The 25,864-nt window shown below is 48.9% G+C and overlaps 2 protein-coding genes across 2 annotated transcripts in view; both read right to left on the bottom strand.

Moving 5' to 3' along the window:
* The window catches only part of Psmd1 (proteasome 26S subunit, non-ATPase 1), a 96,721-nt gene extending 93,571 nt beyond the window's left edge, over window positions 1-3,150 (bottom strand). The window contains exon 1 of the mRNA XM_045147534.1: window positions 2,994-3,150. Within this exon, the coding sequence (XP_045003469.1) occupies window positions 2,994-3,009 (16 nt within the window). The 5' untranslated portion in view covers window positions 3,010-3,150. The remainder of the gene's footprint in view (window positions 1-2,993) is intronic.
* An 11,642-nt stretch (window positions 3,151-14,792) lies between these two features.
* C4H2orf72 (chromosome 4 C2orf72 homolog) lies at window positions 14,793-25,207 on the bottom strand. Its single transcript, XM_012949748.2, has 3 exons — window positions 24,592-25,207; window positions 19,371-19,484; window positions 14,793-15,778 (listed from the first exon to the last, which is right to left on the bottom strand). The coding sequence occupies exons 1-3, from the start codon at window positions 25,205-25,207 to the stop codon at window positions 15,639-15,641; spliced, it is 870 nt and encodes a 289-aa protein (XP_012805202.2). The 3' UTR covers window positions 14,793-15,638.
* Window positions 25,208-25,864: the final 657 nt, after the last annotated feature.

Raw genomic sequence — 25,864 nt, 5'->3', positions numbered from 1 at the left:
CTGGAGAGATGGCTTAGCAGTTAGGTGCTTGCCTGTGAAGCCTAAGGACCCCGGTTCGAGGCTCGATTCCCCAGGACCCACGTTAGCCAGATGCACAAGGGGGTGCATGCATCTCGAGTTTGTTTGCAGTGACTGGAGGCCCTGGAGTACCCATTCTCTGTCACTCTCAAATAAATAAATAAATGAACAAAAAATATTTTAAACAAATCTACAAAGGGAATAGACTGTCCATGGACTCTTACATAGGTGAGAAAGTAACAAAAATTTCAGTCATTACAGTGTGTAGTGAGGAAAAGAGTATTACAAATTTGGATTTTACGCTAAACATTATTGAGGCACTGGAGTAAGTAAAGAAATACTACATGATTAAAGACTTAAAAAGAAAACTTGGGCTGGAGAGATGACTTAGTGGTTAAGTCACTTGCCTGCAAAGCCTAAGGACTCTCCAGGTCCTACATAAGCCAGACACACAAGGTGATGCAAGCGCTAGGTCACACATGTGCACTACGTGGCGCACACACCTGGAGTCCTAGGAGTCCTACTGCAGTGGCTGGGGACCCTAGTGTGCCTTCTTTCTCTCTCATAAAATACATGAAAAAAAGAAAAGTCTAAATTGAGTGTAGTGGCCCATGCCTTTAATCTCAGCACTCAAGAGGCTGAGATAGGAGTCTGAGACCAGCCTGGGGTTACAAAGTGAGTTCCAAGTCACCCTGGGCTGGAGTGAAACCATGTCTCAAGAAAAACCAAAAGTGTGGGGGGCAGGATTACCATGAGATCTTTTTTATAATCATGGAAAATGTTAATAAAAACTGAGATAAGGGGCTGGAGAGATGGCTTAGCGGTTAAGCACTTGCCTGTGAAGCCTAAGGACCCCGGTTCGAGGCTCAGTTCCCCAGGTCCCACGTTAGCCAGATGCACAAGGGGGCGCACGTGTCTGGAGTTCATGTGCAGAGGCTGGAAGCCCTGGCGCGCCCATTCTCTCTCTCCCTCTATCTGTCTTTCTCTCTGTGTCTGTTGCTCTCAAATAAATTAAAAATAATTTTTTTAAAAACTGAAATAAAAAGAAAAACCAAAATAAACAAACAAACTCTTAAGAGCTAGAAGAATGAACTTAAGAGAGGTATTGGTGACAAAAGTCTTAAAGTTGGCTGGGTGTGATGGCACACACCTTTAATCCCAGCACAGGAGGATTGCCATGAGTGAGAGGCCACCCTGAGATTACATAGTGAATTCCAGGTCAGCCTGGTCTAGAGTGAGACCCTACCTCAAAAAAAAAAAAAAAAAAAAAAAAAAGTCTGAAAGTTCCTGTAACATCACAGGCAAGAGATGAAAGTGGTGTAGGCCAAGTTCAAAATGAAGTGGTTTATGTTGGGGTCCATTCCAAAGATATTCTTAGTTACACACTCAGAAAATGGGTGTTCAATCAACATAGACTCTCAAAGGTTATACTGCCAGCCTGGTAACAAATGGATCTGAAATAAAATGACAGCTACATTTACAAGAAATTACTGTTTTGGTTTTTTTTGACAGCTTACTAGAAAAGCTCTCCCTGTGAAATTCATCTCTCAATCATTTGTATCTATTGGAGACAAAAGTCTAATTCTGTGTACAGATGACATTTCTCCAAGTATTTGAAAATAACAATCATCTACCCCAGCATCTTTACCAATTTCCTTAATCAAGCCTCATTTAAAATGGTTTTGAGTACCCTACAATACAGATTAAAGTCTTCTGATAACCAGTTTATAACAAAATACTTGTGGGACAAGTGCAAAGTAAAGAGGTCAAGCAAAGGTGTGTAAATAGCCAGGACCTCCCCACCCAACAACACAAGGCTGTGGACAACTATGTGCAAATCCATCTGTAGCAAGGAACTTAACAGTCTCACTTACAAGTTGACCTGCCTGCAAAACCTAATGACCAGAGTTCGATTCCCCAGTACCCACATAAAGCCAGATAGATGCTAAAGTGGCACATACATTTGGAGTATGTCTGCAGTGGCTGGAGGCCCTGATGCACCCATTCTCTGTCTGCCTCTCTTCACTCTCTCTCTTTGCTTGCAAATATACAAATAAATTATTTTTTTCATAAAGTTGATCTAGGGCTGGAGAGATGGTGCAGTGGTCAAGGCACTTGCCTGAGAAGCCTAACGACCCAGGTTCTATTCCCTAGTACCACGTAAAGCTAGATGCACAAAGTGGAGCAATACATCGGGAGTGAGTTTGCAGTAAGTAGAGATCCTGGCATGTCCTTTCTGTATCTGCTTGCAAATAAATAAATAAAAACTTTTTTTTTTAAAGTTGATTCCCTACAGCTTATCAAATAGCACAAGAATCTACTTACATAATTATGTAACTGTACTGAAACCTGCTGTTTCTGGAATACAGAATACCTCCTGAGCAAAGAACTAAGTTGGATCTCAGTCTGATATGCTGTCTACAGGGTGTTGTCTTCATCAGAGTTCTCTGGGGACGGACCCAAAAATGAACCATTTCAAACCTAATTTCGGATTTTACTCCAAGGAGAACGCAAGTCGTCCCGATCCTTAAGTACAGTTAGGTGGACCGACCAGGGGCTCCTGCGGGCCGGGGACGACACGGGGTTGGGGGGAGGTGGAGGGGACACAGGAGTGCTCATTCCACTCGGAGCACCTGCAGGGCGGGACTGGACCCCGGCGCCAAGAACCGGAAGGAGAGAAGAAAAACTCCCTGCGGCCCTGGGTCGGCCCGGGGCAGACCCCCGGGGTCCCGGCATGGGGGTGTGGCCGTGGCGGGAAGAGGGATACCCCAAAGCTCTCCCCCGGTTCCATTCCTCGGAGTCCCGCAGTGGGGCTAGCCAGCCCCGCAGCCCCCGACCCCTGGGGTGGGCTCCAGGTCGACCGGGGCCACGCAGGCCGGCGCAGCGCCCGGAGGTGCTCAGTCACCCGCCCTGACTCAGCTAAACGCCAGGCGGCGGCTCCTCCCTTTGGGCGACGGTGGCGGGGCCGCACTCACCCGCCGAGGTGATCATGGCTGCGTCCCGCACTCTTCCCCTCCGCTCGCTCGCTCGCTCTCCCGGCACCGCAGCCTATGTGTCAGCTCAGGGCCCGCTCGCTCCGCCGCGCCTGCAGGCTCCCGGGTGCGCCGCTCAGTCAGTCCCCCTCTCAGGCCGCCCGGCTCGCTGCCTGCTCAGGACCCCGCCCGACCCTGGGCTGCCCGCCGCTCCGCCTGACGCCGGGTGCGAATTCTCTTCCACTCCTGAGTCTTCCGCGCCGACTCTCGAACCCGTTACCCAAAGGTAGAAAACGTGCTATCATTTTCCATGTCCTCATCGAGGTCAGAGGTCCCGCAGGCTGGGGACATCGTTCTGCACCTGATATCAGGCATCTAAGTGGACACCCCTTGCTAAGAGCGGACCCTATCGCATCACCCGCCATTGCTGAGAGAAAGGATGTTAGGGAAGGTGTGCGCAGTGCACAGCGCCACCTGTTGTCAGGGATGTCTCTCTGCAGCAATCCCCACCATCACCACCACCACTGAGCCAGGTTTCGGGTTGTGGTAAAGTGTTTTCTTAGAAAAGCGACTTTCTGGACTGAGGTAAAGGATCTTTTTTTTTTTAATTTTTTTATTTTTTCTTCCCCCCTTCGAGCTGCGGTCTCACTCTAGCCCAGGCTGACCTGGAATTCACCATGTACTCTCAGGCTGGCATCGAACTCACGGTGATCCTCCCATCTCTGCCAGTGCTGAGATTAAAGGCGTTTGTCACCGCGCCCAGCTAGAAGGATCTTGAGTTCGAAGCCAGCTTGAACAATAGCGAGCACCTGTCTTCAATAAAATTAATTAATAATATTTTTTTTTTTTTGGTATTTTGAGGTAGGGGCTACTCTGGTCCAGGCTGACCTGGAATTCACTGTGTAGTCTCAGGGTGGCCTCGAACTCATGGTGATTCTCCTACCTCTGCCTCCCTAGTAGTGGGATTAAAAGTCTTGAACTTCTGATCCTCCATCCTCCAGTGCCCACCTCCTGAGTGCTGGGATTACAGGAGTGCATTAGCATGCCTGGTTCATGTCGTGCTGGCCATCAAACCCAGGGCCTCGTGCATGCTAGACAAGAACTCTACCAACTTAGCTACATCCTCAGCCCCATATAAAGATTTTTCTATTTTGTTTTGTTTTGTTTTTCGAGGTAGGGTCTCACTTTAGCCCAGGCTGACCTGGAATTCACTATGTAGTCTCAGGGTGGCCTCGAACTCACAGCAATCCTCCTGCCTCTGCTTCTTGAGTGCTGGGATTAAAGGTGTGCGCCACAATGCCCAGCTTAAAGATTTGTTTTTAATTTACCTTTGGAATAGTTAATACTACACATTTATAAGTTAAAAAAAATCAAAAGATTTCCCCTCTCCTTGGTTTCTGATATAACTTTTTTTTTTTTTTTTGGTGGAGAAAACACCTTTAAAGCCTGAGGCCTGTGGGTGGTTAGACCACATATTAAGGTTGTTGATTCCACACTTGTCCCTCCAGTGATCAGTGAAGAACTGCTTCATCGAGGTCAGTGGTTGGTCTTGTGCAGTTGCCTGCAGATAGGGTGGACACCGTTGCTTACAGGATAGAGTGAGGCAAGATGCAGTGAGGACGGGAGCTCTGAGCTCTGTGAGTGGAGTGCTTGCCTCAGGACTGAGGAGAGGGTTCCACTGGGCAGAGTGCCCACCCGGCCAGCACCAGAACTGGTGTCTGGATCCCCAGTGCCCGTGGGAATGGCGGGTGGGTGTGGCAGCCTGCTCGAGGAGAGGTGGACCCATCTGCAAGCTTTGGGTTCACCTGAGTGGCTCCACCTTCAATATTTCCGGGTTTCTTCATCACTCCAGCCAAATCAGGGCAGTCCCCGAGTGTGGATAATAACTACGGGTGACGGTCTGTCCGGTAGACAGACAGTGGCGGTGGGCATCGCTGAAAGCCTGGGCTCCGTGCACACGAGGCCGGTGCTCTTCCGGCTGAGCTGCATCCCCAGCCTGCATCCCACATCAAGGAAGAAACCGCGATTACTCAGCCCCTGGAGTGCTAGCATGCGAGAAGCCAAGTTTAACTGTAGTGCTTAGAGTTTTCCCCAGGAACCCTCCCCCCCAAATGAGTACTTCACGTGACCTTGGGATTTTATTCAGGCATTTAGTAACTTTGCAGTGTTAGGGTGGGACCCCTCAGTGCATTCTAAGTGTGCACTTCCCCACTGAGCTATGGTCCCAGCCCTGGCCTTGCTGACGCCTAGTTCCCAGTATTTGAGGAACTGAGTGTGTGGCTCGGAGGTAGAGCATGTGCCTAGATCAAGTGAGGCCCTGGGTTTCTTTTTTTTAAGTTTGAAAACAGAGAGGAGGCCACTTTGCTGCCTCTGCTCTTTTGAGAGATGGCATTCTGTATGGGAGGGTCACCATCGTGAGTGTTGTGTGTGTCATTGTCACAGCCTTACTAAGCCTCGCATGAACCTGAACCTGTGAGGCAGGCAGTATGGTAAATGGCTCAGCTCTCTCTTTCCCTGGAGATTTTTCTCCTCCTAGATGATGATTGCTCCATGCCTGGAATCTCGATCTCTCTCCTCTCCCCTTCTTCTTCCTCTCCCTCTCCTCTCTTCCTCTTCTTTTTTCTTTCTCCCTCCTCCCCACCCCCATGATTGTTATTGTTTTATTTTCTATTCCTTTTTTGTTTCGTTTTTCAAGGTAGGGTCTCACTCTAGCCCAGGCTGACCTGGAATTCACTATGTAGTCTCGGGGTGGCCTTGAACTCACGGCGATCCTCCTACCTCTGCTTCCCGAGTGCTGGGATCAAAGGTGTGTGCCACCACGCCTGGCTATTGTTTTATTTTTGAGACAAGGTCTTATGAAGACAAAACTCACTATACAGCTCAGGAGGGTCTTGAACTCCTGATCCTATGTCCTTATGCCTCCACCTCCTGAGTGCTGGGGTCACATGCATTCACCACCACTCCTGGCTCTCACCTTTGGTTACTTTTGCCTCTTAAGATCCCCACTCCCCCATCTTGGGCTCGATTCTTACGCGTCCATCCTCTGTGTTTCTGCCCACAGCCTTCTCAGTCTCCGCTCTCCCTGTGAGGACGCAGTGCTGCCCCCCGCTGTGGACGGAGCAGTGGCACCTAAAACGTATCCTCATAGCACTGCTCTCCCTCCTGAGTACCACACAGCACCGGCTGGGCAGCTTGACTGGAAAGATTTTCAGGAGACAACCTGCTGCAGACGCTGCTGCTTCCCCACCCCTGTGTCTCCTGCCTGCACGCCGTTGTGTGAGGACACCCATCACCCACCAGCTACTGAAGCGGAACCTGGGTGCGAATGCCTTTGACTCTCTTCTTCCCTCACACCCAGTCACCACCACATTTCCCCCCTGAGCAGCGCTCACACCTGCCATTCATTTCTCTTCCTAGCTCTGTTACCCAGTGATCATCTACTCTTTTTTTTTTTTTCACTTGACACTCTGCTTGCCAGCTCACAAGGTTCCAGTCCATTCTTCATAGCCAGCCATAAGCCTTTTCCAAACTAAATAAGACCCAGGACCCTCTCTGATAGACTCTCACCAGCTTAACTCCACATACCTTCTGGCTACACTCCAACCTTCCTGAACTCCTGGAGTTCCCTCAGTGACTGTGTCTTTGACTTTGAGACTTGTTCTTCTCTCTGCAAGGCCCTTGCAACCCTAGCTAACACCGCTTGTCTTGAAGTTCAGTCAAGGAGTGCCTTCTCCAGGAAGCCTTCTCAAGTCTGAAGTACTCAAGGATAAAGTCATTATCCCCTTTAGTAACTGGAATAGTGTCAGAAAGATAGTAAGGGACTGAAGAGATGGTTTAGCAGTTAAGGCACTTGCCAGCAAACCCTAAGGACTCACGTACCCTCTTCAGGTTAAACCTAAGCCAGATGCACAGTGATGCAAGCTTTCAGTGTTGCACATGCACACATCTGGAGTTCAATTGCAATGGCCGGAAGCCCTGGCATGCCAATTTTCTCTCTCCCTCCCTCCCTCCCTCCCTCCCTCACCCCTTGCATAAAAAAAAAGCCAGTCTGGGGGCTGGAGAGATGGCTTAGCTGTTAAGGCGCATACCTGTGAAGCCTAAGGACTGAGGTTCAATTCTCCAGGTCCCACATAAGCCAGATGCACATGGTGGCACATGCATCTGAATTTTGTTTGCAGTGGCTAGAGACCCTGGCATGGCCATCCTCTCTATCTCTCTCCCTCTCTGTGTCTCTAATAAATAAATAAACCTTTGAAATCAAAAGGCCAGTCTGGGGCTGGAGGGATGGCTTAGCAGTTAAGGCATTTGCCTGCAAAGCCAAAGCACCCAGGTTTGATTCCCCAGGACCCACATAATCCAGATGCACAAGGTGGTGCATTCATCTGGAGTTCGTTTGCAGTGGCTAGAGGCCCCAGCATGCCCATTCTCTCTCTCTCACACAAATAATAAATAAATAAAGTTTCAGTCCCCAGAACTGTGTAAAACTAGGCATGATAGCCCTTGCCTGAAATTCGAGCACTCAGGAGGTAGAGACAGGAAGATCAAAAGTTCAAGTCAGGAAGCTAGAAAGATGGCTCTGTTAAAAGGCACTTGCTTGAAAAGCCTGCTGCTGGCCTAGGTTCAATTCCACAGCCACCCATGTAAAGTCAACTGCAAGAAGCAGCACAAGCATCTGGTATTCATTTGCAGTGGCAAGAGACTCTTGCATACACACAAATAAATAAGTGAAAAATGTATACAAAAGGTTAAGACTTGGGCTGGAGTGATGGGTTGGTGTTTAATGTGCTTGCCTGTGAAGCCTAAGGACCCAGGTTCGACCCAGTACCCACATAAGTCAGATACACAAGGTGGTGCATGTGTTTGGATTTCCTTTTCAGTGTCTGAAGATTCTGGTAGGCCCATTCTCTGTCTCTTTCTATCTCTCTCAAATAAATAAATAAATAAATATTTTTTTAATTATTTATTTATTTATTTGAGAGCGACAGACACAGAGAGAAAGACAGATAGAGGTAGAGAGAGAGGATGGGTGCGCCAGGGCTTCCAGCCTCTGCAAACGAACTCCAGACGCGTGCGCCCCCTTGTGCATCTGGCTAACGTGGGACCTGGGGAACCAAGCCTCGAACCGGGGTCCTTAGGCTTCACAGGCAAGTGTTTAAACACTAAGCCATCTCTCCAGCCCTAAATAAATATTTTTAAAAGTTCAAGGTCATCCTTAGTTACACATCAAGGCCCCTTGGACTATATGAGAACCTGTTTTAAAAAAAGAACTACCTAAATTTCAGTGTATGGGGGGGTTCACATCTCAAAGCCCAGTCTTATGTCAGCTGTGACATCATCCAGGTGTTGGCTGGGCCCAGGGCCTGATCCAGCAGAGGCAGGAAATCCATGCATGAGCCCCAGAATTTGTCCTGCAGCGCCTTCTGATGGCCACTGGGCTCGCTGCAGGAGGAGGACTAGTTGGGAATCTCAGAGGGACGCTGCCAGGCTAACCAGGAAAGCTTGGTCACACAATCCTCTGAGCTGCAGCGTGGTGGCGCGGGAGCCCGACTTTGCAGCTCCGCTCTGCCATGCAGTGGCCTGGGCGTCATTCGAGTCCTGCGAGTCCTGGTCCCCAGCACGGAGGGGCGCCCCGGGCACTGCAGGAGGTAGGGCCTCAGGTTCCACCGGCCACTGAGCCACCCAGCTAAGGCTGCTTCACAGGGGATACAAGTGCCACGTTTTGAGAGTGAAAGCATTTATTCCTGAGCAAAAACGTGGCCCGCTGCTGGTGACATGGCCCTCCCCGAGTAGATGCTTGGTCAAAGGGAAACACCTCACTGTGCTAGAAACTGGCGTGGGCAGACACACCAAAGGGGCTGTGGGAGGAACTGGGGTCTCCCCGGGTAAGAAAGGTCCAAGTGGGCGGAGTACCCGGTTTCCTGCCTCGGAGAGCTGAGGTGGCCAGCCAGCTCCCAGCCAGGGGGTGAGGGGACGGATGTCTCCAGAACCACTGTGACATGGGTCCTTAGGCTTTGCAGGCAAATGCCTTAACCGCTAAGCCCTCTCTCCAGCCTGCCTGTCCAGTTTTACATGGATGCTGGAGAACTGAACCCAAGCCCACAAGCAAGTACTGTGAACCTCTGAACCAGCTTCCCAGCCCGTTTATTTTGAGATCCTTTTCTATTTAATTTAAATTTATTTATTTGAGAGAGAGTCAGAGAGAGAGAGAGAGCAAGAGCAAGAGGCAGACAGAGAAAGTGAATGGGTGCACCAGGGCCTCCAGCCACTGGAAATGAACTCCAGACGCATGCACCACCTTGTGCATCTGGCTTATGTGGGTACTGGGGAATCGACCCTGGGTACTTAGGCTCTGCAAGCAAGTGCCTTAATAGCTAAACCATCTCCCCAGCCCTGAAATTCTTTTTTTTTTTTAAATATTTTTAGGGCTGGAGAGATGGCTTAGTGGTTAAGCACATGCCTGTGAAGCCTAAGGACCCAGGTTCAAGGCTCAATTCCCCAGGACCCACGTTAGCCAGATGCACAAGGGGGCGCATGCATCTGGAGTTCGTTCGCAGTGGCTGGAAGCCCTGGTGCGCCCATTCTCTCTCTCCCTCTCTGCCTCTTCCTCTCTCTCTGTCTGTTGCTGTCAAATAAATAAACAAAAAAAATTTTATTTATTTATGAGAGAGAAAGAAACAAGAGAAAGAGAGAATGGGCACATCAGGGCCTCTAGCCATTGCATACAAACTCCAGACACATGTGCCCCTTTGTGCGTCTGCCTTACGTGGGTCCTGAGGAATCGAACCTGGGTTCTTAGGCTTCGCAGGCAAATGCCACAACCACTAAGCCATCTCCCCAGCCCCCTGAAATTCTTTTTTATTAAGCTTGAAAATCAAACACAGCAATGTTTTTCCAAAGCAAAAGTAAGGCAGAGAGGTCAGATTTTGTGGGAGGAAGGGATCTGAAATCCCTGAAATTCTTATTGATTGAAATTGAACGGATAGTCAAAAATCAGTTACTGAATAACTTTTAAATATATCCAGAAGCATTCAAAGACGTGAATGTTTTTTTAAAGTTATTTTGCGTATGTAGTATATGTGGTGTACATTATGTGTATTTGTATGTGTGTAGTTAGTTGCATGTGTGTGCACATGCATGTGAATGTGTGTGGAGGCTAGAGGTTAACATCAGATGTCCTACAGTGTACTGATTTGCCTAATATCCCTCCAGGCACCCTGAGTGCTGGGATTTCTGGTGGGACATCACACCCACCCACCTAGCATTTACATTGGTGCTGGGGATCCGAACTCGGGCCTTTGTGCGGACTCCGCAAACACTTCACCCACTGAGCCATCTCACAGGCCTCGCGCATGTTTCTACAACTGTAAATTCAACGAAACATAAACACGTAGCCAGCATTTCTTTTGTGCGTGTGCGTTTGTGTGTGTGGACATGTGTGTGCCACGGTGCATGTGTGGAAGTCAGAGAGCGACACTGGACTGCCAGTCCCTGCTTTCACGGCAGACAGGATCGCTCCGTTGCCTTCCACGGGAAACGTCAGCATTCTCCTGACTCTGCCTCCTACAGGCAAATGTGATACTGGATCCAACTTCATGCTGGCGCTGGGAGTCAGAACTCCAGTTGTCAAGATTGTGCACCAAGCGCTTTTAAGCAGTGAGCCATCTCCCCAGTCCCATAAGAAGTATTCCCGATGAAAATTTACTATTTGAATTGAGCTCTAAATTCCTCACAGGATCTAGCAACTTGGCATACAAACAGAATGGAAAATGCTGCGGGATCTTGGGGGCTCACACTTGTGATCTCAGCTCAGAAAGCTGAGACAGGAAGATGGTAAATTCTCGGTCAGCCTGGACTACATAGAAAGTCTGAGGCCAGCCTGGGTTAAATAGTGAGGGTCTGTTTTATAAAAATGTAAATTGCCTTATTAATAATTTTCCATTGAAATAAAAATTTGGCCTTAATAAAGAATATGATTAAAACTAATCTAAACCGGGCATGGTGGCGCACACCTTTAATCCCAGCACTCAGGAGGCAGTGGTAGGAGAATCGCTGTGAGTTCAAGGCCACCCTGAGAAGACAGAGTGAATTCCAGGTCAGCCTGGACTAGTGTGAGACCCTACCTTGAAAAACAAAACAAAACAAAACAAAACAAAAAAACAAAAAAAAAAAAAACACAACTAATCTAAGCTGGGCGTGGTGGCTCATGCTTTTAATCCCAGCACTTGGGAGACAGAGGTAAGAGGATTGCTGTGAGTTCAAGGCCACCCTGAGACTACACAGTGAGATCCTACCTTGAAAAACCAAAACAAACCAAAAAACCAAATAGTCCAAAAACCTAATCTAACCTGTTTCTTTGCTTTGTGCCAATATGACTACTAGGAGATGGCAAGCTCCACACGTAACTTGTTCTCTTAGACAGGCCCACTGGCTGACCTCCCCATCCAAGCCTGACCATTAGTCTACTTCGTAGTGGTTTGTGTCCACGGCGCACATGTGGATGCTAGGAAATTGAACCTGGGCCAATAGGCTTTGCAAGGAAATGCCTTCAACCACTGAGTAATCTCCCCAGCCCAACTTCATAGTCTCACCTGCTCTCTGGAGCTGCCCGCGTGATCCAGATCAGAGCAGGCTGAAGGGAAGATCCATCCTGTTATGGAACAAGGGGCTGGGAGTGGCTGTCCCTGGAAGCCAGGTGTTCTAGAGCAGGCTATCTACAGGAACAGCAGGTCAGGAATAAGAGTAATAATGCAGGCATACACCACTTGGAGAAGACCTCCTTAACCAGTCAGGAAGAGAAAGAACTCAGGAGGCAGAGAGCCAGTTTCTTTTTCTTTTCTTTGAGGGTCTCACTCTAGCTTAGGCTGACCTGGATTTCACTATGTAGTTTCAGGGTGACCTCGAACTTGAACTCACGACAATCCTCGTACCTCTGCCTCCCAAGTGCTGGGATTAAAGGCGTGTGCCACCACGCCCAGCTCAGAGAGCCAGTTTCTGCAACCAGGCCTTGAAGTGAGAGACTCAGCCAAGAGCAGAGCAGAATGGCTGAAGCCCAACTTAACATTTGGGGCAGGGGCTCCCCCTGGAGCTGGGAGCATAGGGAGGAAAGGGTTCTCATTCTAACCAAAGCCACAGCCCCACAGTGGCCCTAGGACATGACCACTCTATACTGCTCCTGGCTCCCATGGCCACCAGGGTAGAAACCCTGCAGCCCTATGAATCACCTCACGGCTCAGAGGCCAGTTATGCGCTGCCCCTGTTGGCGGCCTTGAGTTTTAAGGCCAGCAGAGGACTCAGGCTAAGTGACCAAGGCATGTGAGGCAGTGAGCAGGATCCTGGTGATCCACCTGTCTCAGACCCTATACCCCAGGCCCAAACCCCAAGGTCATACCAGGGGCAGGCTGCCAGTTCAAATTCCACCTCTGTCCCAATCTTTGATCCACTGACACACAAAAACAGGTCAGAAGGCTTACGTGGCTCTTGGTACAGCCAGCTTCCCGGCTGTATTTGCTTTGCACACAGGACAAAGTCCAGGCCTGCTCATATGGGGCAGGATCTGCCTTGTCCTGGGGCTGCATTTCCTCCCCACTGAGGTTTGGTCCTTGGCTCCAGCAGGGCGCAGAGTTCATGGATGTGGCAGGCAGGGGGCCTCAGGATGTGGGCCCTCTGCAGGCCTGTCTGAAGTTTGGTTTGATAACCCAGAGATTCTTGGAGACAAACCCTTTGAGAGCAGAGAAACCATGACACACATGCAGCAAAGGTTTGCCCGAGAGTCAGTGAAGGCTGGCTCAGCTCTGGCTAAGCCCACATGTGAGCACATGTGCCCGCATCCACTCTGTGTATCAAATGGCATGCCATCTTTTAACAGAATCTCCTGTTAAATATTTACACCTGAACTGGGCGTGGTGGTGCACGCATTTAAGCCCAGCACTTGGGAGGCAGAAGTAGGAGGATCGCTGTGAGTCTGAGGACAGCCTAAGACTACAGAGTGAGAGAATGGGCACACCAGGGCTTCAGCCATTGCAAACAAACTCCAGATGCATACGCCCCCTTGTATATCTGGCTAACGTGGGTCCTGGGGAATTGAGCCTCGAACCGGAGTCCTTAGGCTTCACAGGCAAGTGCTTAACCGCTAAGCCATCTCTCCTGCCCTTGGCTAATTTTTAAAAAATATATTTTATTCATTTATTTGAGAGAGAAAGGGTCAGAGAATGAGAGAGAGAGAATGGCCATGCCAGGGCCTCCAGCCACTGTTAGTGAACTTCAGATGCATGTACCCCCTTGCTAATACAATTAAAAAATTCTCTTTAGGGCTGGAGAGATGGCTTAGCAGTTAAGCGCTTGCCTGTGAAGCCTAAGGACCCAGGTTCGAGGCTCGATTCCCTGGGACCCACGTTAGCAAGATGCACAAGGGGGTGTACATGTCTGGAGTTCGTTTGCAGTGGCTGGAGGCCCTGGCGTGTCCATTCTCTCTCTCTCTATCTGCCTCTTTCTCTTTCTGTCACTTTCAAATAAATAAATAAATAAAAATAAACCAAAAACATTTAAAAAAATTATTTTTAACTAAATTTATTTGTTAGAGAGAGTAGAGAGAGAGAGAATGGGTGCATCAGGGCCTCCAGCCACTGCAAATAAACTTCAGATAAATGCACTATCCTGTGCAGCTAGCTTATGTGGGTACTGAGTAATCGAGCCCTAGTCATTAGGCTTTGCAGGCAAACACCTTAACTGCTAAGCCATCTCTCCAGCCAAATATTTTTCACAAAATACTTTTAAACCTTGCAATGTATGCCTTAGACAAATTCCTAATTTAAAAAGCCTCTTCCCCAACTAAATAATAAGACTCCAACCAAATTATGACATAGAAATCAATATTGCAACAGAAAAATATATCAGCTTCAAATATACCATTTTTCCCATTTAAAAATAAAAACAAGACAAAGTCAGTCAAACTGATGAATCCAAATTCTTCTTTTTTTTTTTTTTTCTTTTTTCTAGACAAGGTCACATTTAGCCTAGGCTCAAGCTGGCCTAGACTTTGCTATGTGGTTGAAAATGACTGAACTCCTGTTTCTCCCTGGGTATGCCTCCCAAATGCTGAGATTGTCAGTATGAGCCACCATGCTCAACTCAGGTTCATTGTCATGTCAAGGATGCTGGCTGGGTCCATCTTCCACGGAGATAACCTGTAGTAGAAACAGCGCCCTTGACCACCCCACTCCAGGAAGACACCGGCCTGTCATGTCTCTCTCTCTCTCTCTCCCTATGTATGAGGCCGGGGAGGGACAGGATTAAGTTCCCAATTACAGAGACAAAACTGAGGCACAGAACAAGGGTTGTCCCTCCCTCCCTTGACATCATTATAGAGCTGAAATCACGACTGGAAGGTACGAGGCACTAGGCAATGACCAAGCCCAGTTGCATGTCTGCCAAGTGGATTGTGAATGAATGGACGGGTTTAGCTCCCCTCCCGCCAGGGAAATCAGGAGGGGCTTTTGCTCTTCCAAAGACTGGTTTCTCCAGGGGCAGGCAGGGAGGACAAGAGAAGTGATGATGGGCTGCATCTGCGTGTACAGATGGCCCAGCCAGCTCTGCAGGGAAGAACACTCTCCCTGTGTGACTCAAGGCAGAGGAAAGGTTTTCAGAACCACTGGGCTATGTGACTGCATTGATCTTGGGCTGGGACCTGAGACCAAGGCCAAGTCTGAGGGCCAAGCTCCCTGGTCCCCTAACAGTCCGCCTGCTGGTGGTGCTGGGGACCTCTCCCAGTGATCTTCTCAAAGGATTTGGCACGAACAGTCAGGGTCAACATAAGAGAGAGGGCTTTTCTTCTCATAGGCATGCAAAACTGTTTCGGTCCTGGCCCCACAACACACAGATTGTCTTGGGTCTGGCCCAACAGACCCCCTCCCCCCGCAAGCAACAGTGACGTCTTTATTTTGGCTTGTTCTAGGAGCCAAGATCCCAAGAAGCTTGAGGGAGACACTTGGAATGACAGAAAGAAGGGATTGATCCTTCCATTTTCTCAAAAGCATCACCATTCATATTTTGACAGAACCAATTCCTCACTGTTGGACTGTTTTGCACATTAGTAGGGATGACTATTAAATGCTAGGGGCACCCCACAGTCATGGTAATCCTCCTCCCCCACCACACAGGCACTATATACACACATTCCCAATGTTGCCTGGAGGGGCAGCCTGGCCTCTGGTTGAAATCCACTGGGCTGGAAGCCCCCTTGATCACTTGGGAAACAGAAGTCTCAAAGACTGAGTGACATGTTTAGGGCTGCATTCTCATGCATGTGCCCGGAGCATGGTACATGTCGAAGCCACAGCAGCTCTGCAGAGGCACATAGTACATAGGCATCTGGCCCCCCACCGGCTTAGAGAAACCAATGTCCAGAGAGTCAGATAACCCCACTATGATCACAGAGTGAGCAAGCATACGTAGGGAGCAGGTTCCAGGGGACAACTTCTCCTAGGACCTCTTGCCTAGCTGGCAACAGTGAATGTGACAGTCACCAGGCAGGTGGGGTCTTTACAATCAGTATCTACAGAGGCCAACATGATAACATGGGGGTTCAGTGAGAAGGGCCACGCCCCAGTGTGCAAGTCAGGTCCATCCACGGACAGCCCAAGGGTCCAGACTTTATCTTGTGTCCTCTGTAGGCTCAGGGGGCTTGCAGATGGCTCCATCTTGGGCTCCGGACCCACATCGATGGTCATCACAGTCTCCGTTGGGAAATACGGCGGTCAGTGCCAGCTCCTCCTCCAAGTCCTGGAATTGCTCTGGAACACAGGAGAAAGAAAGAACCAATGAGAAGATCAAGTTTTATGAGGCAGTACGCCAAGACTGAAAGGAAGGAAGCTGGCTCCAGTGTCTACTTTAAAAAAGCTAAACAAAATAAAGATCAAAAACCTTAAAAAAACATACAGACCACTTCTAGGTTTTTATTTATTTATTTGCATTCATAAAGAGATAGAAGAGAGCGAGAAAGAGAGAAAGCGAGAGAGAGAGAGAGAGAGAGAGAGAGAGAGAATATGGATGGGTGCACCAGGGCTTCCAGCCATGGCAAATAAACTCCAGATGCATGCGCCATGTTGTGCATCTGGCTTTACATGGGTACTGGGGAATCGAACCTGGGCTGTTAGCAAGCAAGTGCCTTAACTGCTGAGCCATCTCTCCAGCTTCCCCCTTGGTTTTTATCCTAAGGAAATAATTGCTGGAACAACTGCAGGCATCTTGCTTCCAGTCTAAGGATGAAAACAACTCAAGACAGTCCTACAGAGAGAAGGAAAAGACCTGGGTCTTTGAGAAGGTTCCCGAGCTACTGCGCTTTTCATGGGAGACAACAAGTTCTCTTACAGCTTATTCTGGGAGTTACGGCTTTTCCTCTGGCAGCTGAGAACACCTCAACTGATCCCCAGTCAGCAACCAGAGAAGGGACAGGTCAAGTAACCTGTGAATCCTACATATCCTGGGCTCTGCATCAAAATTAACACTGGGGCCAGGCATGGTGGTGCATGACTTCAGTGGCAGCATTTGGGAGGCAGAGGTAGGAAGATCGTTGTGAGTTTGAGGCCAGCCTGAGACTACATAGTGAATTCCAAGTCAGCCTGAGATAGAGCAAGACCCTACCTTGAAAAACCAACAAAAAAAGAAAAAGAAAAAAAAATTATTTGGGCTGGAGAGATGGCTTAGCAGTTAAAGCACTTGCCTACAAAGCCTAAGGACCCAGGTTTGATTCCCCAGCACCCATGTAAAATCAGATGTGCATAGTGATGCATGTGTCTGGAGTTTGTTTATAGTGGCTAGATTCATTCTCTCTTAAATAATAAATAAATAAAAAACAAAATAGCAAAAGAAAAGGGGGGTCATGTGACTCAGAGCAAGGCCAGAGGTTGCATCTGCAGTACCACCCATACACAAATGATAGTGTGTAAAATTTATTAAAAACACACATGTCAGGAATGGGTGGGGGTGCACATCTTTAATCCCAGCACTTGGGAAGCTGGGATTAATAGGATTAATAGGAGGATTGTTGTGAGTTTAAGGCCAGCCTGGAACTACAGAGTGTGTTCTAGGTCAGCTTGGGCTAGAGTGAGACTCTACCTTGAAAATACACACACACACACACACACACACACACACGCACACACACATACACACACGCTTACAAGTAAAATTAGAAAAATCTGAATATGATCTATGGATTCCTCCAATGTCTGTATCCTGGTTGTGACACTGTATATATATACTTTATTGCTATTATTATTTTTCGGCACTATAGTTTTACAAAATGTAACCACTGGGGAAAGTGGGCAAAGTGAACATAGGTTATTTCTATACTATTTTTATTTTTTAAAAATGTTTTATTTATTTGAGAGAGAGAGAGAGAAATGTGCCAGGGCTTTTAGCCACTGCAAATGAATCCCAGATGCATGTTCCACCTTCTGCATCTGGTTATCTGTGGGTGCTAGGCAATTGAACCTGGGTCCTTTGGCTTTGCTGGCAAGTGCCTTAATTGCTAAGACATCTCTCCAGTACAGTTTTATTTTTTACAACTGCAGGTTAATCTAAAATTACCTTTTATTTTATTTTATTTTATTTGAGAAGGAATACCAAAGTAGTTTTAATATGCATTTCCCTGATGGCTAAGGATATAGAACATTTTTTAGATGTTTCTATGCCATCTGTACATCTGCATTTCTTCTTTTTTCCCTTTATTTATTTATTCTCAATTTTTATTAACATTTTCCATGATTATAAAAAGTATCCCATGGTAATATCCTCCTTCCCCCCTAAAACTACCTTTAAAATATATATATATTTGAGAGAGAGACAGAGAAAGAGGCAGAGATAAAGAGAGAATGGGCACTCCAGTGTTTCCAGCCACTGCAAATGAACTCCAGATGCATGTGCCCCCTTGTGCATCTGGCTTACATGGGTCCTGGGGAATCAAATGAAGGTCCTTAGGTTCACAATTAAATGTCCTACAATTACCTTTTAAAAAATATGTCAACATATAATTATTGCTATGGAAAGATAATCACAATATGAAGAAAATAAATTTCCAAAATAGAAATATATATATATATATGTGTATATGTATATATATGTATACACACATATATATATGTATACATATATGCATACACATAGATACACACACATACACATACATATATAAATGTATGTAAAATAGGCATGGTGGCACACAGATGCCTTTAATCCCAGCACTGGGGAAGCAGAGGAACTACAGAGTGAGTTCCAGGTGAGCCTGGTTAGGGTGAGACCCTACCAAGGAAAAACCAAAACAAAGTAAGTTTAGTATTTTATATTTCTCAGGTATACTATAAATATATACAATCACTTCTCTTATCCATGAATTTCTCCTACAGATTCAATTAACCCTGTATTGAATATATTTGAAGAAATTTCATCTGTAATGAAAGTGTACAGATTGTTCTTATCATTATTCTCTAAAAAATACAGAACAAAAGTTTAAGGATTGTAAATAATCTAGAGGTGATAAAAGTGTACAGGAGGGTGTGCATAAGTTGTATACAAGTCCTGTGCTGTTTCTACAAGGGACTGGAGCATTTCCAGATTTTGCTTTCATCTTTCTAATAAATGTGTGCGGTTTTAAGTCACGATGTTTGTGACAATTTATTAAACATCAACGGAAGGCCAATACATCAACAAAGGGTTGTTTTTTAGGAAAGGGATCCAATGAAAGATTATTTTAACTCTCTGCTTACTGTCTTTCCCACTCCCTTTCCCTCACTTCCCTTTCCCAGAAAAGTGGCTCTTCCCTAGAAGCTGCCGTGAGTTCCAGCCTCACCAATCCTACACTGCCCTTGTGGGTTTACCAGATGTCTCTCCTGGGGTTGATTACTCCTGTCCCCTCCAGTTGGGCTCTACCTCTGGTCAGTCTTTGTGCCTCCCATGCTGAACACGTGTCCTTGCTTGTGTCCGGGGCCAGTGCTCCACCTCCAGGCCCTCCCAGTTTCCTTCTGCACCTCAGCCCCAAGCACTCTTGAGGACTGTCCCTTTGCTGAGCTTGACATCTGCTGGTAAGCCTTGGCTCAGGATGTTGTCTCTGAATCTTCTCGTGTCTGCTGATGGAAAGCCCAGCACCCCAGCTCGAACGCCACTAGCTCCATGACTCTCCCTGAATCCGCAGGGCACACATGGCAGCCCCATGCTAGAGCTCTCCTCATGCTAAACCCAGCCCAGGCCTTGTCTGTGTGTGTGTGTGTCTCCTCATGTGCTTGCCCCATGCCTGGTACTGAAGCTCGGTGGATGTTGGTCCTCTGTCTGTAAAGCTCCTGTGTCCGCACACCCAGCCCTCGGGGTTCAGGTAGCTGAGGCACTTACTTTGAACAGGCCCTCGGGAAGAGGTGACATCTCGGTCTTTCCTTTGGCTCCAATGACCCCAGGAAAAGCAGGCCAGCAGTCCGGGGAGGCCCGGTCTCTCCCAGGCATCTTCTGCTAAAAAGAGCCCCAAACCCCAAATACAGAGGTCAGCCCAGTATCTGCTTCATAAACTGGGAGACTCTGGCACAACAAACCCAAGGCCTCTGTGGTGAGCTGTCCTGCTTTCAACTGTCTGGTTATCTTACCTGGTCCTCACAAACTCCTGCGATGTGCATGCTGGGAAAACTATAGCAATGAAATAGCAATGACATACCACCAAAGCAGTCAATTCTCTATCAGTTTCAGTTCAAACTCTGCCTGCCTTCCTCCTTCCCTCCCTCCCTTTCTCCCTTATCTCTTTCTCTCAATCTACCTTTATTTTTTTCTTTTTATTTTTCTTTTATTTTTCAAGGTAGGGTCTCACTCAAGCCCAGGCTGACCTGGAACTCACTATGCAGTCTCAGGGTGGCCTCGAACGCATGGTGATCCTCCTACCTCTGCCTCCTGAGTGTTGGGATTAAAGGTGTGCTTCACTTTTCTTACTCACTATGTAGCCCCAGGCTCCATCCTCCTACCCTTTTTTTTTTTTCCTACCTCAACTTCTTGAATGTTGGGATTATAGGCATGTATTCTATCCCTGTTTCAAACTATTTGCTTCTTAAAAATTTTTATTTATTTATTTGAAAGAGGGAGAGACGAAAGAAGGGAGGAAGGGGAGGAGGGAGGGAGGGAGGGAGAGAATGAATGAATACCAGGGCCTCTACCCTGCAAACAAACTGCAGACACATGCACCACTTTGTGCATCTCACTTTACATGGGCACTGGGGATTTGAACCCAGGCTATCAAGCTTTGCAAGCAAGTGCCTTTAACCACTTTGCTATCTCCCCAGCCCTCCCCCTTTTTTGAGGAGGCAGGGTTTCATCTCACCTAGGTTAACCTGGAAACCCAGACTAGACTTGAACTCCTGGTGATTCTCCTACCTCAGCCTTCTGAGTGCTAGGACTATCAGCATTAGCCACCATGCCTGACCAAGCTATTCCTCTTTCTTTTCTTTTTATTTATTTATTTGACAGAGAGAAAGAGGGAAGGAGGGAGGGAGAGGGAGAGAGAGAATACATGTGCCAGGGCCTCCAGCCACTGCAAATGAACTCCAGATGCATGTACCACCTTGTGCATCTGGTTAATGTGGATCCTGGGGAATTGAATCTGGTGTCTTTGGCTTTGCAGGCAACCACCTTAACCGCTAAGCTATACCTCCAGCCCCAAGCTATTTCTTAATAGGAACAGATTTCATCTCTTTTGAAAACCGTTTTCGAAATAGTTGCAACTGGAAACAATGTTGACTCTAGATGTTTCATTATGATTACAGTGCCACCTCAGGTATCTAGAGCTCACTGAAAACCCCAGCTAACTGGAACAAAGTCAACAGGAACTCATTTTTTAAAAAAAACCATTTTTTATTTTTATTTGACAGCGACAGACAGAGAGAGAAAGATGGGGAGAGAGAGAATGGGTGTGACAGGGCCTCCAGCTACTGCAAACGAGCTCCAGACGCATGCGCCCCCTTGTGCATCTGGCTAACATGGGTCCTGGGGAATCGAGCCTCGAACTGGGGTCCTTAGGATTCACAGGCAAGCGTTTAACCGCTAAGCCATCTCTCCAGCCCTTGTTTGTTTGTTTTTGATGTGGGGTCTCACTCTAGCCCATGCTGACCTGGAGCTTACTCTGTAGTCCCAGGCTGAATTAGTCCCTTGAAGTCGCAGTGATCCTCCTACCTCTGCCTCCCAAGTGCTGGGATTAAAGTTGTGTTATACTGTGTTTGGCTGGAACTGAAATTTTAAAAAATGATAGGTTTGGGCTGGAGAGATGGTTTAGCGGTTAAGGCTAATCCAGGTTCGATTCTCCAGGTCCCACATAAGCCAGATGCACATGGTGGCGCCTGGGTTTGGAGTTCATTTGCAGTGGCTGGAAGCCCTGGCATGGCCATTCTCTCTCTCTCTCTCTCTCTCTAATAAATAAATTTAAAAAATAAAAATAAAAATCAATGATAGGCTTGTGGTACCATGGTAGAGCACTTAAGCAATATTTGCAAAGCAATGCAAAACCAAACAACCAAAACCCCTGACAGCAAAAATAACCTCCTCCCACAAAAGAACCCAAGCCCTCCCACACACATTCTGTTCATAATCTTTCTTTCTAAAAAATATTTTTATTTTTATTTATTTATACGAGAGAGAGAGAGAGAGAGAGGGAGGGAGAGAATATGGGCACACCAGAGCCTCCAGCCCCTGCAAATGAACTCCAGATGCATGTGCCACCTTGTGCATCTAGCTTATGTGGGTCCCAAGGAGTTGGACCTGGGTCCTTTGGCTTTGCAGAAGTCTTTTACTGCTAAGCCATCTCTGCAGTCCTCATAATCTTTTTTTCATGGCTTGTTTGCTTCCCCCATTTCCTCTTTTTTTTTTTTTTTTAAGGTAGGGTCTCACTTTGGCACAGCCTGACCTGGAATTCACTATGTAGTCACAGGGTGGCATTGAACTCATGGTAATCCTCCTACCTTGGCCTCCCAAGTGCTGGGATTAAAGGCATGAGCCAACACGCCCGGCCTAATACTTTTTTTTTTTTTTTTTTAGAAAAAGCATTTTTATTTATTTGCAAGAGACAGTGTGTGTGTGAGAGTGGGTTAGGGCCTCTTGCTGCTCCACTTTGTGCATCTGGCTTTACTGTGGCTACTGGGGAATTGAATCCAGACTGGCAGGCTTAGCAAACAAGAGCCTTTAACTACTGAGCCATCTCCCCAGTACCCCCCCCCCATTTGCTCTTAATTTGTACCCAATTCTTTTTTAAAAGTAAATATTTATTTATTTTGGGAGACAGGAACAGAGAGAGGGGTAAAGGAAGGAGGGAGAGGAAGACTGACTGAGAACAAGTACACCAGGACCTCCTGCCACTGCAGATGAACTCAAGACGCACGCGTCACTTTGTGCAGCTAGCTTTATGTGGGTACCAGGGAACCAAACCTAGGCTATCAGGCTGTGCAAGCAGAGGCCCTTAACCACTGAGCTATCTCTCCAGCTTTTTTTTTTTTTTTTTTTCGAGGTAGGTTCTCACTCTAGTCCAGGCTGATCTGGAATTCACTAGGTAGTCTCAGGGTAGTCTTGAACTCTTAGTGATCCTCCTACCTCTGCCTGCCAAGTGCTGGGATTAAAGGCATGCGCCACCACAGCCGGCTCTTTCCAGCTCTTAAGTTGCACCCAATTCTACCAAGATTGGATCCTTAGATTTTTCAACTCAAAGCAGCTGGGTTAGATACTGTATACTGGGTAATAAGGCACTGCCACAGTACACCTTAGGGAAATCAGAATCATCATTAAGCAACGAAAAAAAAAAAAAGATCGGAGAACTTAAAAACAAACAACAACAACAACAAAAATACCAAAATCACCTCTAGGAAAACCTCAGCAACATGAGCCAATGGAGTGCCATAAAGGCAATAGTGGCACCCACTGAAAAAGCTGCAAAGAAATGGATGGGCAGTGGCTCATAATTCAACTCATAACCTCATTCATAAAAGTTTTCATTTTGTTCAGTGCACTGCTGAACAACTAGGAACGAACGGGTCAACATAGCAGGGAATGAAGATTTGCAAAAGAGTCCCATTTTCCAAAATGTTAATGTTTATTTAAAAGGAGGCGTGGTTCCATTCGCTTGTTCTGGATGCCAGATAGGGTGTTAGGGAACCAGGATGCAAAGATGGTGAAACTCACAAGGGAACGGCAACAAAAATCATGTGAGAGCTTACAGAGCCGGAGGGCAAAGGTTCTCAGATTTCTCTAGAGAACTTGCAAAGGGAAGAAGTCGGTGGGCGGGCAGACCTCCAGGAAGGCTTCCTGGAGAAGGCAGTCCAGTTTTAAATGGAAAGATGGGATTAGCCACTAAAACAAGGAAGGAGAGAAGGCTTCACGGACCAGGGCCACAGCTATGGGTATAAAACCTTAGGAGCTCAGAGCAGGTATGCCTCTGGAAAATGGAGGGCTGAGAGACGAAAGGCTAAGAAAATTTTCTAGGCACCGGCTCACTAGGGCAAGGGGGATTTGTGTGAATTCCCTTCGTTACCCCAAGGCCAGGTAAGGAAGGGGCTGACGTGATGTTTTCAGAGCAAGGATGGACATGGGGCACTTTCTGACTTTCAGAACGCTGGAGGCTGAACCTGCAGCTGAGAGGTGGCAGGTGCAAGTGTGACATCTGTAAAGATAAGACTGCAAGGCTCCCTGCCTCTGGGAGACGTGTCTGGCATCTCTCAGTGGCTGGCTGACACCCAAGAACGGATACAGGGGAGGCCCAACACAGCCTACTTAATGTCCACATTTTAACCCCGGGCCCCCCGCAGAGCTACGGTTCAAGTTGCAGTACTGGGACACAGGAGAGTGACTCTTGTGCGACGACAGCAGAAATCCTCACATCCCTGTGCCCTTGAGGAGCGAGTGAGAGCTGCTCCCCACCACTGCGGGTGTGTGCGCAGGCAGGGCCAGAAAGCCACGCATCACCGGGAAATCCTGAGCTCTGGGTCTCTTGCGCCCTCCTTCTCACCGGCAAGTCCCTGGCACCTTATTTAGTGCCTGTCTGCCTGGAACCCCACGAACCTTCCTCAGTTAGCCCCCAGCGCCGCTCACACCCTCACCTACAGCTTTTATCCTGACGCAACTCCGTTTGCTTGGCATCCTGGAAGCTCCCCGTCATCTCGACGCCCCTGACTCCCTTCCCCAATCTCCCATACACGCAAGCCCCACAAACTTTTGCATCTCGATCTTTCATCTTCTTTCCCTATCCGCCCACAGGCCCCATTCTCCAATGACTACAGCTTTGCCCTGAGCAATCCGACCCTGCTACAGACCCACTTGGTAATCTTCTGCCCGTCCCCAAGGCTCCTGGTCCCCCCCTCTCCCCCAATCTCGTGCGCACTCCAGGTCAGGCCAGGACAGACTGGACCTTTAGCTAGGGGACCTGGTACTCTGCACCTCCCCGCTCTGGGCCTCAGTTTACCTTGATGTACAAGGTGCGTGTGCGTGGTTAAAGGAGGTCCACCTTGCGGAGCCCAGATGATCAGGAGACTTCCCCCAGCCCCGTCCCCCGAACCCCCACCCCACCACGCGACCTGCCTTGGTCCCCGCGCAGCCTCACCTGATCCGGGCCCCGAAGCTTGCAGGGCCCTGCAGGCCGCCGCCTGGACGTCCAGGCTGGAAGCCGGCTGACCGGGGCAGTAGGCGGCCGCCTGCACGGGGCCTCCTACCTGGCGGCCGAACACGGCTCGCAGCAGCGCGTCGAGCCGCCGCAGCCCCGGCGTCGTCGCCGCGTCCTCGGGCCCCGCCGCCTCGCTCACCAGCACCCCGACCAGCGCCGCGCCGGCCCTCCGCCGGCCGCGCACGTCCCGCAGCATCTCCCGCAGGCGGCGCCGCGGCTCCCGGGCGGCCAGCGACGAGGCGCGGCACAGCACGAACACGAGCGCGGAGCGGATGGCGCGCGCCGCCCCCGCCGCCGCCGAGCTCCGCGCCCCGGCCGCGGCCGGCTCCGGCTCCGGCTCCGGCTCCGGGTCCGGGTCCCGGTGCTCGGGCTTCGGCTCGCACGGAAACACGGCGCGGGCGAAGTCTCGCAGCAGCGCGCGGCTCTGCTCGCGCTCCCACAGCTCGCCCACCAGCAGCACCTGCCCGCGGCCCCCCGCCGCCTCCACCAGCGCCCGGAAGGGCGGCTCGGCCGGGCTCGCGGGCCCCGGCGCCAGCGCCTCCAGCTCGGGATCCATGCTCGCCCGCCCCCCGCCGGCCTCCTGCGCCGCGGGCCCGGCGCTCCGCTGCGGACACGCCCCCGGGGCCGAGCCGCCCGGACCCCGGCCCGCTGGCTGCGCCCCCGCCCCCCGCCCCCCGCCGCTCTTCCTTCGTCACCCATCGGTCCAGCACACACTTACCCGGCACCCACAGGGGCCCAGGGGTGGGAGATATTACATGGCAAGATCGTCTTGAGCCTCGCAGCAAAGACCTTTTTTTTTCGCCCAGGTTTTCGCCCAGGCTGACCTGGAATGCAATATGTAGTCCCAGGCTGGCCTCGAACTCACGGCGATCCTCCTTCCTCTGCCTCCCGAGTGCTGGAATGAAAGGCGTGCGCCACCACGCCCGGCCGTTTTTTTTTCCTTCCTTCCTTCCTTCCTTCCTTCCTTCCTTCCTTCCTTCCTTCCTTCCTTCCTTCCTTCCTTCCTTCCTTCCTTCCTTCCCTCCTTCCCTCCTTCCCTCCTTCCCTCCTTCCCTCCTTCCCTCCTTCCCTCCTTCCCTCCTTCCCTCCTTCCCTCCTTCCTTCCTTCTCCTCGTTCTGCTTCACTTTTTTGGTTTTTTGAGGTAGGGTCTCACTCTAGCCCAGGCTGACCTAGAATTCACTATGTAATCTCAGGGTGGCCTCGAACCCACGG

This window comes from Jaculus jaculus, chromosome 4 (assembly GCF_020740685.1).
Source record: "Jaculus jaculus isolate mJacJac1 chromosome 4, mJacJac1.mat.Y.cur, whole genome shotgun sequence".
NCBI lineage: Eukaryota > Metazoa > Chordata > Mammalia > Rodentia > Dipodidae > Jaculus > Jaculus jaculus.
The sequence above is the reverse complement of the archived record's forward strand: the minus strand, read 5'-3'. Positions and strand labels throughout refer to the sequence as shown.